This window comes from Typopeltis vanoorti, chromosome 23 (assembly GCF_054136105.1).
Source record: "Typopeltis vanoorti isolate ZY-2024b chromosome 23, IOZ_Tvanoo_1.0, whole genome shotgun sequence".
Lineage (NCBI taxonomy): Eukaryota > Metazoa > Arthropoda > Arachnida > Uropygi > Thelyphonidae > Typopeltis > Typopeltis vanoorti.
This window is the reverse complement of record NC_143571.1, coordinates 76,529,734-76,547,808: the sequence shown is the minus strand read 5'-3', so window position 1 is coordinate 76,547,808 and position 18,075 is coordinate 76,529,734. Positions and strand designations below refer to the sequence as shown.

Sequence of the window (18,075 nt, the reverse complement as noted above, 5' to 3'; positions counted from 1 at the left end):
ACACATATATTCTGTCTTACTTCTGTTCAGTCTCATACCTCTCTCTCTCTCTCTCTCTCTCTCTCTCTCTTTCTCTCTATCTATCTGTCTCTTCCAGTACTTTCCTCCATCTTTCCAGTTTAGCTGCCATTCTCTTGATTCTGCACACAGCAAGATGTCATCCGCATAAAACATTGTCTAAGGCGCGTCTTCTCTCGCCTCCTCCGTCACCATCTCGATCACAATATTAAACAGGAACGAACTTAATGCTGACCATTGATGCAGGCCAACTGTCACATATATACAGTATGTCTATGGTATTAATGACCGTTGCCTAAGCTCAAAATCAGAAAATGTATTGTTGTGATAAATTATCATAAATATGATAATCACGATATTTATATCAACATTCGCAAAGCACTAAGAACTGGCAACTGAACATACGCACATGACAGACAATTAATCGATCTCGTAGGATTCCTCATTTCTTGCAGTACTCATAAATTTAACCTGTAACATTTGGTGGTTATATAAGTATACAACTTCGTCAGTATCTACAGCGTATATATATATTACATCTTAGATATGTTTGTACAAACCCTAAATGTGTCACAGTTCTAACATTGACGTCTTAAAAATTCTGAACAAGAAGGCAATTTAGTTAATCCATTTGCCAACAGTGCATTTTTATACATTTCTATGGACATTAGAAATGTCCATAGAAATGTGTAACATCCATCAAGCATATATAATTAAAAAAAAAAAAATCCGAGTTTCTTGAAAGCGTTTTATAACACGTGCGATAGCCAGATGTCGCACTCGTTTGCAGTCGAATTCCAAGATCTACCGAATTAATTAATTATTTTTATTCATTCTTTCTTCTTTATATGCAAGCTGTTTGAAATCATTTCATTTTTATCCTCTCCAAGATTACACAATGAGACTATTGAAACCTAACGGTAATGTTTTATTTTTTTGTTTTATTTGTCTCATTCATGGTATTGTAAGTTAAAGCAACGTTATATTGCCGGGTGGAAAGAAAAGTATAATCCCCGCCCGAAATAAAATGAAACTTTTTTAGAACGAAATTCTTATGAGATGAGATACTCTACGTCAGGGCTACCCAAACTTCTGCACTAATTAAATGGGATAATGACTGTCTTTTGATTTTATAAGATATTCTGTTGCTAATTAGGATAAAACATTAATTGTATACTTGTAAAATCTTTGTTTAATTCAATATAAGTACTGTACACTGAATCTTTAGTATTATAAATAAAGAACATGGGATAGAAATAAAGTTCAACCTAACTGTAATAAGTTCTACTTATTCACGAACAAGTTTAACCTTTCGGATTGGGAACAGTCCTTGGACTGCAGTTTGAGAAACCCTGTTCTGTGCCCGGTTATTGTATTTATCTTAATAGGGAAACACACACACACACACACACACACACACACACACACACACACACACACACACACACACACACACACACACACACACACACACACACACACACACACACACACACACACACACACACACACACACACACACACACACACACACACACACACACACACACAGTTTTACATAGTTTCTGTTAAAAGGAGCGTGTTTTTTTTTCACCAGGAAAAACATGTTACAAGCTCCGGACTTCGGCCTTGTTGGGAGTTCTCATCATCTAAATCAATAATATTAAGAACAAAATAAAAATCTTAATGAGGGGAGGCCTCGTTTCAGTTTTATCTTTGATAAAAGAGTGTTTTTAGATAAGTATTTTCTTCGAATACCTACCAAACAAATGACATGATAGTCATGTCATTTGTTTTCATTTAACTTTTACTACATCAGTAAATCAGTTCTTTCACTGCTCTTTCTAATTCAAATTTAGATTAACAGCTTGCTTTTCACTCACTAGCGAATGCGAAATCCTTTTGTACCTAATTAATAGCAATCTTAATTTGTGTTCACAGTTAGTGAAACTGTTACAATTGCATCCATACTTTTTAGATAAGTAATATCGAAGATATTGAACTAAATGTATTGCTTACCTGTTAACATAGGATTTTCTATGAACTCCCCGAATCCAGAGACTTTTCAAGTAGGTAGCATTAATTGGTTTGGGATTTTGATTCATCGGTGATCCTGGCTTGTTTCTTTTCAAATGCACCAAGAAGTGAATTTGAATACTTGAAAATGCTGCTGTATGCATCTACTGTCGAATTTAGTTTGTTGATATTTCTCGTGACATGTGGAGATGGGAGCGGAAATGACACCGATTGGTCAACGCTTGGAATGCGTCACCAACGTTGTAAGCTGTGGGGAGACAACTAACTGTTTTAATGAGTAACGGCAGAGGAGTCAAATTTCATGGTCTTTCTGTGCGACTGGATTGTTTACGTTACTTGCAGAAAAAATAATTTATCTCGGGGGGGGGCTTGTGATAGTCATGTTTAAAAAAAAACACTCCGAGTAAACTGGAAGAAAAGAAAAAGAAAGTTAAAAATATATAAAAACATATGAAACAGAAAGAAATAAAAGAAACGATAGTTGAAAAAAATGAGAAAGAAAAATAGGAAAATAAAAATAAATGAAAAAAAAAACAACAACTTGGAAAATGATCAAAAGAAAAGAATCCAAGAAAAGTCAAAAGTGAAGAAAGATAAAATCCTTAAAAAAAAAGAAAATGAAGAAAGGTGTACAAATAGAATGGAAAAAGGATAGAAAAAAATAAGTAAAAAAGAAAAATAAATGAAGAACGGAAAAAATAAAAAAGGAAAACATAAATGACAGAAAGGACAAACATGTCGGAAGACAAAAAAAAAGAAGTTAAAAAATAAATAGAAAAAAAAACAAACGAAAATAAAATTTCAAAAGATACAAAATAAACTTCGAGAAAGAAATGGATCAGAATAATAGACTTAATAGTTCATCAAACGCAAGCAGTAGAAGTCAAGTGTTGGCGATGCGTAGATTACCTTCACGGACGTCAAGTTTGATCTGAATGTAATCACTGGGCCGTGCATTGGAAAATATACGAACTTGCTAGCGGAAGAACTGCTTGAAACGACATTCACCCTGCTTTAACGTTAATGTACGGTGAATTATTGCATATTATATTCTCTACTGTATATAATAATAAATATTATTATTATTTATTACGGGCAACTCCAAGGAGTCCTTAGACTCATAGAGGGACGCCCTAAACATCACATTAAGAACAACTATTCGGCATTCTCACAGTATCTATCATACTTTGCTTTGAATTCATTCACAGTCATGGCACCCACAACAGACTCTGGCAGCTTATTCAACTCATTCACCACTCTCCAAGTAAAAAACCTAGTTCTAACACCCTTGCTAACTACGCCCTTGCTCAATTTCCATGGATAGCCCCTTGTTCTCCCATCACCAGACCTGTTCTGAAAAATTTCCTCTGAATTAATGTTATGAAAACCCTTCAGTAATTTGAATGTCTCAATCATATCTCCCCTTTTCCGCCCATCAACCAGTTTCTGTAACCCACAGATCTTCAACGTGTTCTTAAGGTTCATTCCATAGACCAACTATCATCTTGATCACTCGCCTCTGGATCCTCTCTATCTCCTCCCCATCAAGAAACCATTGAACCCAGATCTGAGCACAGTAGACAAGATGGGGTCTTATCAAGGCTCGATGAAGAGGAACAATAACTTGCTTATCTCTGCTCGTAAAAGTATTCTTCGAAAGTAACCATAATGTATCTTATATGTACGTATATATATATATATATATATAGAGAGAGAGAGAGAGAGAGTTGATCACAATGGGAAAAACAAAGGATCTTTCGGAGTTCAATAAAAGGCTTATTATGGGTGGCCATCTGATTGGAGCCACAATTTTGAAAAGAACAGAGTTGACTAGTTTCTGAAAAGGTGAGATATCTCGGGTGTTTAATCAGTGGAAAAGTAACCCACATTGGTTGTCTAAGAAGCGTTGTTGTGATCATATAACTACGCTTCCTTGTTCCTGACAGACTGAGGAACGAGATCACCATCGTGTGTGAAGGCTTGTACAGACAAACAGAACTTCCTGCGGACAGCAGTTGACCGAAGTATTTAATGAAGGCTGTTCTTGATGCTCAGGATCGGTATTAGCAGTCGGAGGTCAGGGGTGTTCAACCTGTTTATATCAGGGGTGTTCAACCCGTCGATCGCGGAGCGATTTTTGGTCGATCTCTTGTGTATTCCTCCTTACTTACAAATTTAATTAAAACTGAAAACATAATAGTTTATTTATCATTATTTTGTATTATTTTTAATTCGCCTTAAGTGTATTGCTATTGTTTATTTATTTTTCGTTAAAATTGTCAAATCAGTAATTTTCTTATTAGTCCGGGTAAATGAATTAATTTGGATCATTGGAAGTCAAACAGCGAGCCGAGTGAATACCATTATAAGGAAAGTGTAAAAACTCGATTGTAGCTTAAATATTAAATATTCCAAAGCGCATTACATAGATTTTTTACTTAGATTAAGTCCTATCTGAATATTGTCAAAAAATAAACTTCGTCTCAGTATAGTTTGTATTAGATGTTTTTGTAAATAACTCTTTTGAAGCTAACTGTATATACTGCTTTAATAAGAATATGTTAGAGTGTTAAAAACAAAGGCAATGTTTTTGTCGCCGAAGCTGTACATGGCGGCATTAGAAAGATTGTTATTGAAACTTGCATGTATGAGAAAGGCTCTAAGTGTAAATATCTCCGAAGTCAGTCAGAAAGAGTTCAAACAACTTTCCGATGGCCAGCAACTTACAATCAAACGAAAACGGAGGAAAACCAACGGTGTGCCGAACTTGAAACTTAAGATGAAAGACTCATACCGATTCTTTGGGGGTTGTCAAACTTCATGCGAGGTCTCAGAGGAGGCCTAATAAAAAGGGACTGAAGCAAGCAGAAGGGGTACCGGTTCCAGAATTGTTGTTAGAGAGGAGGCCTCCCGGTCAAGAGTCACCATCAGAGAGACAGAGAGGCTGCCCGGATCCACGTTGCTTGAGAGAGGAGTTTCCCGCTTCCAGAAAGGAGCTTCTCGGTTCGAGACGTCGCCAGAGAGAGACTACTTCTAGGCCGCAGAAAAAGTTTCAAATTGCTGAAAGGAAGAGTTCCAATTGCCGGAAAAAGTTTCCAGGCCAGAGAGAGATCCAGTTAATAGCAATTCTAGCTGTTGAAACGGCAGAAAAAGAAGGCAGTCGTCCAGGCATTTCTGGCAAGCCCAAGCAGAGGAGAAAAGGCAAGGCAAATTTCCCGAAACACATTCGTAAGTTTTTCTTTTCGCCGAGGGAGAGTAACCTTTTTCTGGACCTGAATGAGCCCACAGCCAGCTACGTTCCCAATGAGATGCAACTGAGCCAAAATTTCCTGAAGAAGATCTGAGACTAAAGAATTGCCATAGAACTTTTAGTGAAAGACTTTTGAGTGAATGTGAGACAGAGCCTTTGTAAATTCAAAACTTTTATATAATTCCTGTTATAGTTGATACAAGAAAGACTTTTAAGATATATGTTTAATAATGTTAAGAAATGTCCATAAGAGAATCAATTGGCATGTTAGAGGTTGATATCAAATGTGTAAAGATAACTTAACACAGATTTAGGTAACCTTACTTTACGAGTAAGCTTAGAGATTAATAAGTAAACATTTGTAAACTGAGAGTAGGTAACCTTACGTGTTAAAGAAAGTATTTAATGTTGAAGAAAGAAGGTTCTAATTTTTGCTAAAGAATTTTTATAGATAGATAGAGAAAACAATCTCCCTAACGTTAAAATTGTGTATATTTCATAGTAATGTAAATAATTGCCATTTGACTTTCTTGTTAAAAAAGTGCCGCCTCTTTGTTTATTTACAACTGCACTGTTTCTAAAATAAATCGGACTTGTTGAGCGGGAATCTAAGTGAGTTGGCCAAAGCGTGAAATTAAGAAAAACAATAGACTGTTTGTGAAAGTTTTAATGTGGGAATTTGTGTTAGAGAAAGAGAGAGAGAAATCTACCAGCCGTATAGTTGAGTTCTTTTTGCTAATCAAAGATATTAGTGGCGCAGTCTCATTTTAAATAAATTTTCTAATATCTTAGGCATAAGACTCGTAATGCCAAAGGTAGATAAACATAGCACGTAATAAGATAAACAAGAGAGATTCTGAGAGAGAGAAAGCGCGCACAGCAAATTAGTATAACGGAGAATAAAGTATAGAATAAAAGACATCACAAGTAATTAATAGAATTTACAAGTATACAAAGTTAAATAATAAAAGTTTACAATGTCGCAGTAACGACTGGATAGCAAAAGTAGACGTGTAACAAAAGCACATCGTATGCGTTTCGTTTAATTTGAGGATAATCATGAGTGTGTCAAAGAAATCGAAGACCTATCATTTTCACAAGGCATGGGAAACGGATTTTTTCTTTACAATGGTAAATGGAAAGTTTTGTTGTTTGATTTGTAATTCATCTGTAGCAATTCCAAAAAAAAAGGTAATATTGAGAGACATTTTCGATCGCTACATGCAAAATATGATGAAGATTTTCCCAAAAATTCCGAAATACGTGAATCAAAAATTATAAATTTAAAGGCAGGACTTTCTGGACAACAAAATATGATTTCAAAAGTAATAAATAAACCAATATCAGCCACTATTGCATCTTTGAAAGTGTGTCATTTATTAGCAAAAGCAAAAAAGCCTTTTACTGATGGAGAGTTAATAAAAGACTCGTTTCTTGAGAAGCAGCAGAATCTTTATTTTCTGATTTCAAAAATAAAAATGAAATCATTTCGAATATTAAAGATTTACAACTTTCTGGAACAACGGTTATGAGAAGGGTTGAAATTTTAAGTTCCGATCTGAATACTCAGTTAATGTCAGACATTCACCAGGGTGTTGCGTTTTCATTACAATTTGATGAATCAAGCGACTTCACTGATATTGATCAGTTAATGGTATTTCAAGATTATTCACGTAAAGAAGAACTTTTGAAAATTATACCATTATTGGGATAGACTAGGGGAGAAGACATTTTTTCGGCATTTGATGAATTTGTGAAACAACACGAACTTCCGCTTTTTAAACTTGTGTCTATTACTACTGATGGTGCTCCTGCAATGATAGGTAATAAATCAGGCTTCATTTCATTATGTAAAAACGATGACAAATATCCAGATTTTTTAACGTACTACCACTGTATTATCCACGAACAAGTACTGTGTAGTAAAAGATTAAACACAAAAGATGTTTTGGATATTACATTTAAAATTGTAAATTCTGTTCGAGGAAAAGCCCTGCAACGGCGGTTATTTAAATTACTGGCAGATGATGATAGGGAACTTGTGTTGTACAATAATGTTCGCTGGCTCAGCAGAAGTAAATGTGTAGAAAGATTTCTTGTATTAATTAACGATATAAATTTTTTTCTTGATGAAAAATGAGATATTTATCCACAATTGAGTGATAAAAGATGGTTGTTACACATCATTTTTAGTAGAATTCTGTACGAAATTAAGCAATTTAAATTTAGAGTTGAAAAAGGTAGAGATAAAAATTTAATTGACATGTTAAGTTCAATAAAAACTTTCCAACAATACTTACTTTTATTAAAGAAAAATACAAATGACCGCGAATTTAGACATCTCCCATATTTATTAAAATTTTTTGAACAAAATTAAAAAATGCTTCGCTATGATTTGAAAGAATTTATTCGTGAAATAGAATTAGTTGAGGAAGAAATAAATTCAAGATTTAAAGATTTTAATAAAATTGAAATGATTGTATCTTTCATCAATAATCCATTTCAAGAAAATTTGAACATCACAGAAATTTCAAATAAAATTAGTAGGCTGTTTGATATAAACCAAGCTGAAGTAGAACTTGAGATAATAAACATTCAGAATAGTTTACATTTAAAATCAATAAATGAATTCATTCTTCCAAATGAAGTCATTTGGAAGAATGCACATGAAAAATTCCCAATATTAACTGATATCGCGTGAAAAATTCTGTCGTGTTTCGGATCGACGTACTTGTCAGAATCCGCTTTTTCAAATATGAACGTCATAAAAAATCAATTAAGAAACCAAATTACAAATGATCGTAATTTGTAATATATATATATATATATATATATATATATATATTGTTGTATTAAAATAATTAATTGATAAATAAATTTTTAAATACACAAATAAAGTTTTTAGTTGTTTATTTGTGCGTAATCAGATATCATGTTGGGGGAACGTGTTCTATATAAGAGAATAGATCGCCGAATAACTTATTATAGAAAAGTAGCTCGCGTAGTAAAAAAGATTGAACACCACTGACCTACATGGAAACCACTGAAATTAGAAATCTTCGAGAAAGTTATATATGTTAATATGTATATGGAGGCTCAATATTGTTTTCTAATATTGCATGCTGATTATAGATTTCATGCTCTCGTCTGATATGTCAATTTATCATATCTCGTCCGATATGATAAATTGTAGAAGTGTTAATGCAAAAAAGATGTGTTGAAAGCACGAATTTTACACGAACTCTATTTTATAAATCGTCTGTTTATGACACACACACACACACACGCACGCACGCTGTTAGCAACTATTAACTAACACGGCACGAGTTCAGGAAAATGAGAGATTTGTTGAGATGAATGACAGAAAACATCAGTTTACAGTTCGGTTATGCGATGAGTATCACGTCAATGGCGACAAGAAGCAGATTTCTATCAGTCTTAGACGAAAAAAATATTTTTCATTGTAATTTTCCCATCTGTTGATTGTTTTGAGTTTTGGTGCAAAAAAAAATGGTGCGGTGTTTCAAGGTTTCTAATAATTGACGGTAATGCTATTCAGTATATTTTAGGTGAAGATTGTCATGGTCTCTGCTGAAGTGGAAATTTGTTGGAAGGAAGCCTTCCATTTTAAATGAAAAGATAAGAACGAGTCATATTTATTCTTTACTTTTAGTTTTCAGGTCGATCGTAATGATGTCACTAAGGAAATGTACAGGATGATGGGACATTTTAAGTTTCCTTTGCAGCTACCGGGTTTATAGTTTCAAGGACTAACAATTTCCTTGATGTATATGATAAGCACATGATTTGTTTTCTTGACTCCAGAACTGAGCGAAGAAATAAGTTTATATCAAGTCTAATAAAGTCTTATCCATTAATTACGTAATGGAGAATTCTTTGCATTTTTTAGTTAAATCGACATACGGAGTGTTCTTCCTAACTGAGCTACAAACGAGGACCACCCCCATCCTCGTTTAATGTAATTTAAGAGTTCTAATGATCTTCTGATACGGATCCCGAAAAGGGGAAAATTCTTCCAGTGAGACTTCTTTCATTTACGGCGGAATTTACGGACCGTAGGTGATCCTATTTTCATTTTCCATATCCTCTCTAATGATATCGCCAAGGAAGTATACAGGAGGAAGCATTTCTGATTTCCTACAGCATATCCTGAGAAGTGTAGGTGCGTGTCGATAGAGAGACGCTGTTAGTATTGGCGTCGATTCTTTTTCTTACGTGTACAATATCCACCAGCATAATTGCCCGTCAGGTCATCACTTGCTAATGGGATATTTGACTCTTGTCCGGAAGAACCCATTGCATAAGTTGCTTTTCAGGCTATAAGAGGATTTGCAAAAAAGCATGGAGTGCGGTAAATACTTAGCGAAACATTCTCTAATGTTAGTAGACTGAATAGTAGCTTCTGTACTAGAGGCCTCAGTTAATATCGACGATGCCCGTTGGTTTGAAACACATGGTTTCGACTCCCATCGAGGACGCGAATTTGTCTCTTCTGTTTGTTTGTAACAAGTGCTATGATATAAATTAAAGATACTAAGAAATTATATTCTTGGTTTAGTCCTTTATCCAAGTGTAAGCAAACAAGTTTACGCCTGAAATATTTTCAGGACTGGGTAACAGGACGGGAAGCTCGTATGGGTAGTGACCCTTCCCATAATGCATTTATACATGTCCGTAAAGGATATGTGCTGTGCATTATGGGATACTAAGGCAAGTTTGGTTATGAAGTCATTAGCTTTTTTATACGAGTTACCCAAGTCCTGAAGTTACTTCAGGCGCAAACTTGTTTGCTTACACTTGGATAAAGGATTAAACCAAGAATATAATTTCTTGGTATCTTTAATTTATAGTATAACCAAGAGAAAAAACTCACAACAAGTGCTATGATATCTATCAATGAGATAATATTATTTCTAACAAGACCATAAGTTATGTTTCTTTGTACCTTTCGTCTGGAACAGCCTACGTACTGTAATACAGATAGCTAATTTCGTATGCTTGCGACATGGTTGCACCACAAAGGACTTTTAATGTGATGAGCAGTTAATACTGAAATTCACTATTGGCTGACTTACACACACACTCACATCTCACGTTTTTCATGCAAAAGTGTTGTGCTGGGTGGAGAGATAGATCCATCTCTGCTTTTTACTATTAGCATTTTTAAATACATGTATTTCTTGTTTCATTAATATAATATTCTTCAGTTTTTCAATAATAACTCAACATTTTTCAAAATTTTCATTACAATGCATTATTGATAACTGAAAATTCACAATATTGTTTTCTCTCTGGTTTCCCTATGTAGTGGTATCCTTATTCTTCCCCCACCTCCACCCCTCTTTTGAACTGCTATTCGCTGTTATTCTTACGGAACTTGAATGACTCTTGTGAAAGCTCTACACTTGTAAAATTGCATTGCCGAAAACTTTAGCAGTTGATATGCTCATATAGCTATCTTTAAGTATTTGATACCTCGGTATGTTTTATTCAAGCGAATCAAACGTAGCCGAAAAACAGGTGCGTGCGTGTAAGTTGAAGTTGCATAATAGTAAATAAAAAAAACCAACTTCAGTTTCAGCAAACAGGAGCCACGCCAACAGGATCTCGTTTTTATGGCTAAATACGAGTATATAAGCATATCCTGAAAAGTGTAGGTGCGTTTCCGATAGAGAGAACGCTGTTGTTATTGGAGAGAAATCCTCCCTCTTCCTGACCTGGGGATAAGAACACACCGGAAGTGAAGGCTAGTGGCCTTTTCAAGAGGAAGTTACAGCATGTCTTAAGAGAAGCGATTTTTTAAGTCGAACATCGAATTACATAGAAGAAGCTTTGTTATATGAAACAGCAGGGCTAGACGTCCGAGAAATTCAAAAGACAATATATGTTTGGAAAATATAATATAAAATAGATATTTATATTTTATGTAGTAATTCAATGTCCGACTTAAAATATAATATAAAATATAATATATAATATAAAATATAATATAAAATAGATATTTATATTTTATGTAGAAATATATATAAAATTAGAAGCACTGCATAATTTCCTCATGTACCATAAATATATCATGAGAGAGAGAGAGAGAGAATAGAATACTCTCTTGTGACAATGAAAGTTAAAAGAATATTTTTTTTTCGCTGTAGAAAAGTGTTCCTGATGAATATCATCAGGAAATATCTCGAAATAAGGCATCTAAATAGAAAACTCTGTCAGCCTAATGAAGTGAGACAAAACGTTTAATTAATTAACTTAATATCACTGTCTTCTAAACAGAATTGACAGTTTTTAGGGTGGCACTCACCTCCATAAAAATTTCCATCCCCCAACTATATCGAATTTTAAATGTGACATAATATCTATACTCTCCATACCTGAGTGTTTTACCAACTGTTGTGCCACCTTAGACCTAGATTTACACACGCTGCTCTTCTGGAGTGGCTTTCCACTAAATGTTTTGAAGGATGGAGCCGATATCTTCTCCATTCCTTTATCAAAATGGCCATTTCAAATGAAATTGAACTTGTTAATTTCGACTTTAACCAACACGCTAATGGTTTCTTATCAGGTTTAGACGACTTTACATTCTCACTTCTCTAAGCCATGTCGTCATAGCTCTTGCTGTATAACCTTCGCACATTATCGCATTGGTTCTTTTGGGCCCTTTTCACAGAACCGCGTAGTAATCAACCGAGAACAGTAAAAATACATTGATTTTTATGGTTGCTATGACAAGGGACCATACCTTGAATCAGGAGAAGTAACTCCATACCTTGGCACCTCCACACTTAAACAAGGTAGGACATTGACTGTAATAAATAACGTTCTACTGATAATCTCCATGCTCAAATCGTTCCATCTGTTCTAAAGAGCATGTAATCGTGATTCCTCACTCGATATCTGTTTTTCTGAGCACGGAGAGTACTGCATCATCCAAGTCGAACCCGAACATTCTTTGCAGTGATATTTGGTGTGCAGCAGAATTTCACAGAAGCTATAGAGTATGTACGCAATATCCTGACACAAGCACTTACTCTAGAGCAGTGTTTCTCAAACTTCAGCTATCCGCGTACTCCTTCTTAAATTTTCGTTATTACCAACTACCCACAAATTAATTAATTAAAAAATAAATTCATTCATTTAAAAAATTAATTAATTAATTAAAAAATAAATTCATTCATTTAAAAAAATTAATTAATTAATTAAAAAAATAACTTAATTAATTAAAATAAAAAGCCAAAAGGCTAGTTTTCTGGCAATTGAATAGATATTAAATGATAAGAATCCTATATTGTTATATAGCCAGTAAGTGAAACTGAAGATCGATAACTACGATCTATGAGTTTCGATGCCGCAATTCGAAGCAAAGGCTCCACTTTTGCTTCGAATTGCCTTCGCCGATAGTTTTTCGGCATTGAAACTCATAGATCGTAGTTATCGATCTTCAGTTTAAAATTGATCAATTTCAGTTTAAAACTGATCAATTTAAAAAATTAATCAATTAAAATTAATAGATTAATTTAAAATATTAATTAAAATTAAATATCTATTTTATTTGAATTTATATGTTCATGTAAACAAATAATATGATTTATTTTTAAATTTTGGTTCTCTAGAGATGTCAGACGACACATTCTTATCAATTTCATTTGATCCAGATGCAATATCAACGTTTTCTTGTTTGTTTACAGCTACTTGTATCTGCTATACTGTTCTCTTTTGGGGGTTTTATAAATCCAATCTTTAACCAATAATTCATACCTAAGAATTTGAAAGCTAAAAAAATACTGTATTTACTCGAATATAACTCTAACTTTTTTCCCAAAATTAAAGATACGTGCGGGAATTTTCGGAAACTAAAGTTTTCAGAAAAAAACCGAAAATGGTGCGACTTACCAAGAAGCTCCTACTCGCTATCACTACTTTTAGCATCGAGAACAGTTTCTTTGCTTTCATCGTCAAAGTCATCTACCCAAATAGTGTCATCTTCTTTCCCATTATTTCATGCAAAAATTACCAGTAACTTACAAGACTTGAGATACGTAGAGCAGCCAAGAACTGCATATGATTGGTGCGGTATTAATAAAAGATCGCGCGAACCAAAGACAAATTAGCATTTCAACAGTTGAGTTGAAATGCTAATTCCCTTCAACCGAATTCCATAATATCTGAAACACATTCACTATATATTTCTTAGTTTTAACACGTTAACGACGGGGGTGGTGTCAAGCAAAACCATATGTCCCACGCAACATATGGTTTTTCTTGGTCTATACAGCAGTTTCTATTGGAGAGAGGATGTGATTCATTAGTTAGTGCCGTTTTATTTCGGTTGTCTCTAATTGCACTGTTTGTTGAAAATTATAATGACTCCTTTAATTATGCATAGCCGAAAATTGCCACGTACCCCCTAACGACCTTTCGCGTACTCCTTGGGGTACACGTACCACATTTTGAGAAACACTGCTCTAGAGGAATCCTTTCTAGAAAATCTACTGATGTAGGATGGAATTCATTGCTGCACTTAAAGTTAGGCTCGCTAATTGAACCTAGAATAATTGAACCTAGCGTTCTTTTTTGAGCGTAGTTACTGTGGACTTAATCTTGTTTTGTCTAATTTTTGTCATTTCAAATCGATCGATTGAAACCAAAATCGAAACGAGTCGAAAAAGGTGAACAGGAATTTTAAGTACCAAATTTCATTCAATTGAATCCAGCTCATGTGAAATTATTATCAGTTCAAATCGTTTTGTCAAATTTCACCAATGAAAATAATTTGATTCAATAACACAGTTGATCTTGTTGTGTGTAATCTAAAATAGTCCGCCTAACCAGAGCAGGGTTATTGCCATATAAAATTTCGAAATACTCGTATTTTGTTCCTTTGTGTCTCTAAGATCAATGATTCGATCGGAAAATATTGGAATAGCTCGATAGGTTTTTGTAAGGATGCCAAATACTTTTGTGGAAGAAACGTAGCATATTCAGCTTATGACCAGAGTGATAGCAAGTCGAATTGGAGTCCTAATGATTCTTACTCTTGATTTTAAAATTTCAAAATCGCATTTTAAAATCTTTAGGCGATTCCCATCCACGAAAAGTCGTAAACCTATAGAACATTGGCACCATGAGTGGGGTAAGGATTTTTTTCTGTTTATATTAATTTTTATAATTTTTTATTCATTTTACCTGGTCCGGAAACCTTGCTCTAGAGACCAAATATGGAACTTTTTCGAGTCACTTTAGGCTTCCAATTAGCGGAGGATGGAATCACACCGGGCGATGAAGTCCATTACCTTCCTAAAGACAATCAAAAACTTCCATGCCTGGCGAGATTCGAACCGGCAGCCTGTTGGTTGGAGACAGGATACGTTAACCACTCGATCAACCAGGCCGGCAATTACAGCGTTCTATTTTACATCTAGTTTCAGAAATCTCAATTTCTTCTTCCAAATCCACTGTTTATCGACAAAAAATTGTATGGCGCAGTGTCAAGAAATCCCAAGACAAAGAACGGCACAATATTTTGCTCGTAGGAAACTTAGGTTTTGAATGCTAAGGAAAGGATTTTATTTATTCTTTGAAAGAAATGAGCTAACATTTCATGTGGTCTTGATCAACGTATATAAATGAATATTACAGTGAGAAGATCAGAATGCCCGAACTCATCAATAGAATGAGGATACTGTATCGGCGCGAGCATTTCATGCCAGTCTTTTTTTAGCTTTTTTTTATCATGAATTCCTACTAGTCATATTTAACTATCATCCATCTTAGTTGTCCTCGAATAATCGGGTGATTGCCTAATCATCTTGCGTGTCTCATCTCCGATGATAACTTACTTTTATTTGGGAAGTAAGTTTGGGAACATAACGAACCAATGAGGTTAGCAACTTTAGAATGAAAGAGAAAACGCACGCGCACGCACACACAAAATGCCGAGGGCTGACCATTCCTTATATGTTGAAACGCAATTTCAGAAATACGATGATTATTTAGTAACTATAGTTTGCACTCAGAGGTATATGTATTACAGATGACGACACTTGCAATCCTAAAAGGATTTTATCTTTTGAGGCATATAATCAGAACGTTATAGCACCGAAATCGTACAGTCATAAATTTATGTAGAACTTTCTCGACATGTCTAGTAGCCTAGGAGTAGATTACTAGACATGCCTTGACAAGACCAGACATGTCGAGTAGGCTTTCTGCTGTGAGTTCCTAGAATTTTCACTTCATCAGATGAATGAAGTGAAAGCACAGTATTGGATTAGTCATCCTTCAGTTGTTCCTTCAAAAGTAATTCAAAAACGCCGTTAACCATTCTCATATGAAACAGAGAACGTTGATTGAATTCAACTCAGCACTTCTTATGTCGAAAACGTTTTCTGTGGAAGCTGCATCCAGCTACAGCTAGGCTCGCGGATGGTAAAAAGGTGTAGCTGTGAAATGAAGCTTTTTGAAGGTGAATTCTGTGCACTTTTTTCAAAGATATATGTATTAAAGTACAACTTGTAGAATTTTTATTATACTACGTATGCAAAATTAGTCTAAGACTTTATATAACTGCTAAATAAAGATTATCTACTTTATTAAGTGAATGGAGAAGTATTAATGGCATTAATATAGAATAATTTGCTTGCTGCTAGAAAGCCATCATTGACAGGAATTATATATTGTTCTTATATATAATAATCCTTCAATGTTTCCTAATGCACAAAAATTAAAGTTAAATTATTTTTAAATAATTTTTAAGAAATTTAAACTGCAAAAACGCTCACCATTGATAAATCGTCGTATGATTTATGCCTGCGATAGTCGATGGCATATGTCATTCAGTGATCTGCTGGTAGCAGGCTACGGTCGGCGCATCTTGTATAACCACTGTTTGTTTCTTATTGAAATATTGTTACTGTCTGTTAATGGTAATAAGAATAAAAATATTGTGCAATATTTATTAATAGTTTTTAAAAAGAAAATATATTTTTAAAATAGTTTAAAACTTGTAGTCTCCTCTTCCCAATTGCAATGCCACATGAATTATACAAAACGAGTCATTACTAATAATTGTCCACTGATACTATATTAGGTATTAGCACCACTGTATTGTTCGGTAAAAACCTCTTAAGATATGATAAATTTAACTATTTTTGGCACAACACCGCTATGGTATTGAACAGAGAGGTTTTGCCTTCTTAAGGTTTCTGCTTCGCCTTTTCATAAAACCGATAGTTCGAAACAGCTGTCAGGCCAGTGAAACATAATGTAAACACTAATGAAGAGAGAATACGCTCCTAGGATGAAAATGTATCTTTAAAGTAGTGCACGAGACAACGCCGATGCCGAAGGTTATATTCTCATAACCTCTGTGGCAAATTTCCAGACTTGGATGACTATTTATGTTCAATAAATAGATCCCTTTCTTTTCTAAGTAACATAATATACTTAATTTTATATTATAAAATCAAGTATATTATTTAGTAGCTTCGATTATATTTGAAAGCGTTATATCCACCTTTATTGTGGTTCAAATGTAATCGCGCTTCTCTATGGCACAATTCTCTGCTTCTGTTTATTTCAGATTTCACTTATGACGTTCTTGTTGAACACTTCATACTCCCTATCAGTGTATTCTTTACCAATAAGACCGATGCTAGCAGAGCACTCCAAGTGTATTCCACAAATCAACACAGTCCTTTCTTGTAAATTCCGCTTACGGTTTGTTCTCAGTTTTCTTGTTGACCTCTTCTTTTCTTCTTCCGTCCACTGTCCAGTTTCGCATCACACTCGGTGGTCTGTCCTCGTGGTTCACCAAAAGTATTCGATTGTTTTTAATTTTGCTTTTGTTTGCAAACTTCTTTTGAGCAGTGGCCAATTTGTTGTTGCGTGATTGTCGGGTTACATGGCATCGTTTCTAAGTCGGTTTCTGTCATGCGAAACCAAGTCATAATGATTTCCTGCAAAGTTCATTGAAAGAAATAAAATACAGACGAAGTTTCAGACAAAAATTACCACTGCAGCCATTATTCAAATGCCGACAAGAACTTTATTTCTACTTTTTATTAACAATTAGCGGTAATTGCTCTTAGGACATGTGGTTTTGTTTTATTTCTTCCAGCGTTATCAGATCGGTTAAGGCTTATTGACCGAACACTAAGCTACAATTATACCGGTTTTGAATTGCAAAGAAGGGAGAGATACAACACGACTACCGAAAGTAAGTCTATAGGCTCTTACTTGAGCAAACGATCGAATATGTCAACGCTTTTGTGTCATATGTAGTAGCATTTATTAAGCTTTCGGGAGGAGAGTACCACCCTTCATAAATATGGATAAAATGATGTCCGCGTTAACAGTACAATCGTGATCTTTATATTCTTTTCTTTAATAGCCATGCCATACAGAAAAGGCCATTTGATAATACTCTAATAAGGTAAATAAATCGAAAGTATGGACAAAAAGAAGAAAGTTTCCAGATTAAATGTAAATATTTAATAGGCTGTAATTTCCAAGAAATGCAAATGAGGAAGGATTGTTTCAAGCCATTGAAGAAATTCAATGCGTAAGTAGGAATGGTGATTTTACGATATCAGATTTTTTGTGATGAACGAAAGATGTCATTTATTCTATGTGTGGCGTATTTTATTAAAACGATTACTGCATTAACGATTGTAACTTGAATATATTTTTCCCCTCTAGAAAATGTTGAACAACGTAGGTATAAATTACCACCTAAAATCTGG

General features: G+C 34.4%; 2 protein-coding genes across 11 annotated transcripts in view; one reads left to right on the top strand and one right to left on the bottom strand.

Moving 5' to 3' along the window:
* The window catches only part of LOC150094008 (RWD domain-containing protein 2A), a 217,076-nt gene that overhangs the window by 84,401 nt on the left and 114,600 nt on the right, over positions 1-18,075 (top strand). The window contains exon 2 of one of the 7 annotated variants that reach the window (XM_090412848.1): positions 17,724-17,894. The exons of the other annotated variants lie outside the window; for them this stretch is intronic. The gene's annotated coding sequence lies outside the window, so the exon portion shown is untranslated. The remainder of the gene's footprint in view (positions 1-17,723; positions 17,895-18,075) is intronic. 7 annotated transcript variants of the gene reach the window in all.
* Positions 1-18,075, bottom strand: part of LOC150094009 (BTB/POZ domain-containing protein 3-like) — a 175,747-nt gene that overhangs the window by 109,428 nt on the left and 48,244 nt on the right. Inside the window, exon 1 of one of the 4 annotated variants that reach the window (XM_090412843.1) lies at positions 16,114-16,182. The exons of 2 other annotated variants lie outside the window; for them this stretch is intronic. In XM_090412843.1, coding sequence (XP_090268969.1) covers positions 16,114-16,167 — 54 coding nt within the window. In that variant the 5' untranslated portion in view covers positions 16,168-16,182. Of the gene's footprint in view, positions 1-2,037; positions 2,176-16,113; positions 16,183-18,075 lie in introns of those variants that run through there. One more of the 4 variants, XM_090412845.1, reaches the window with a different exon arrangement.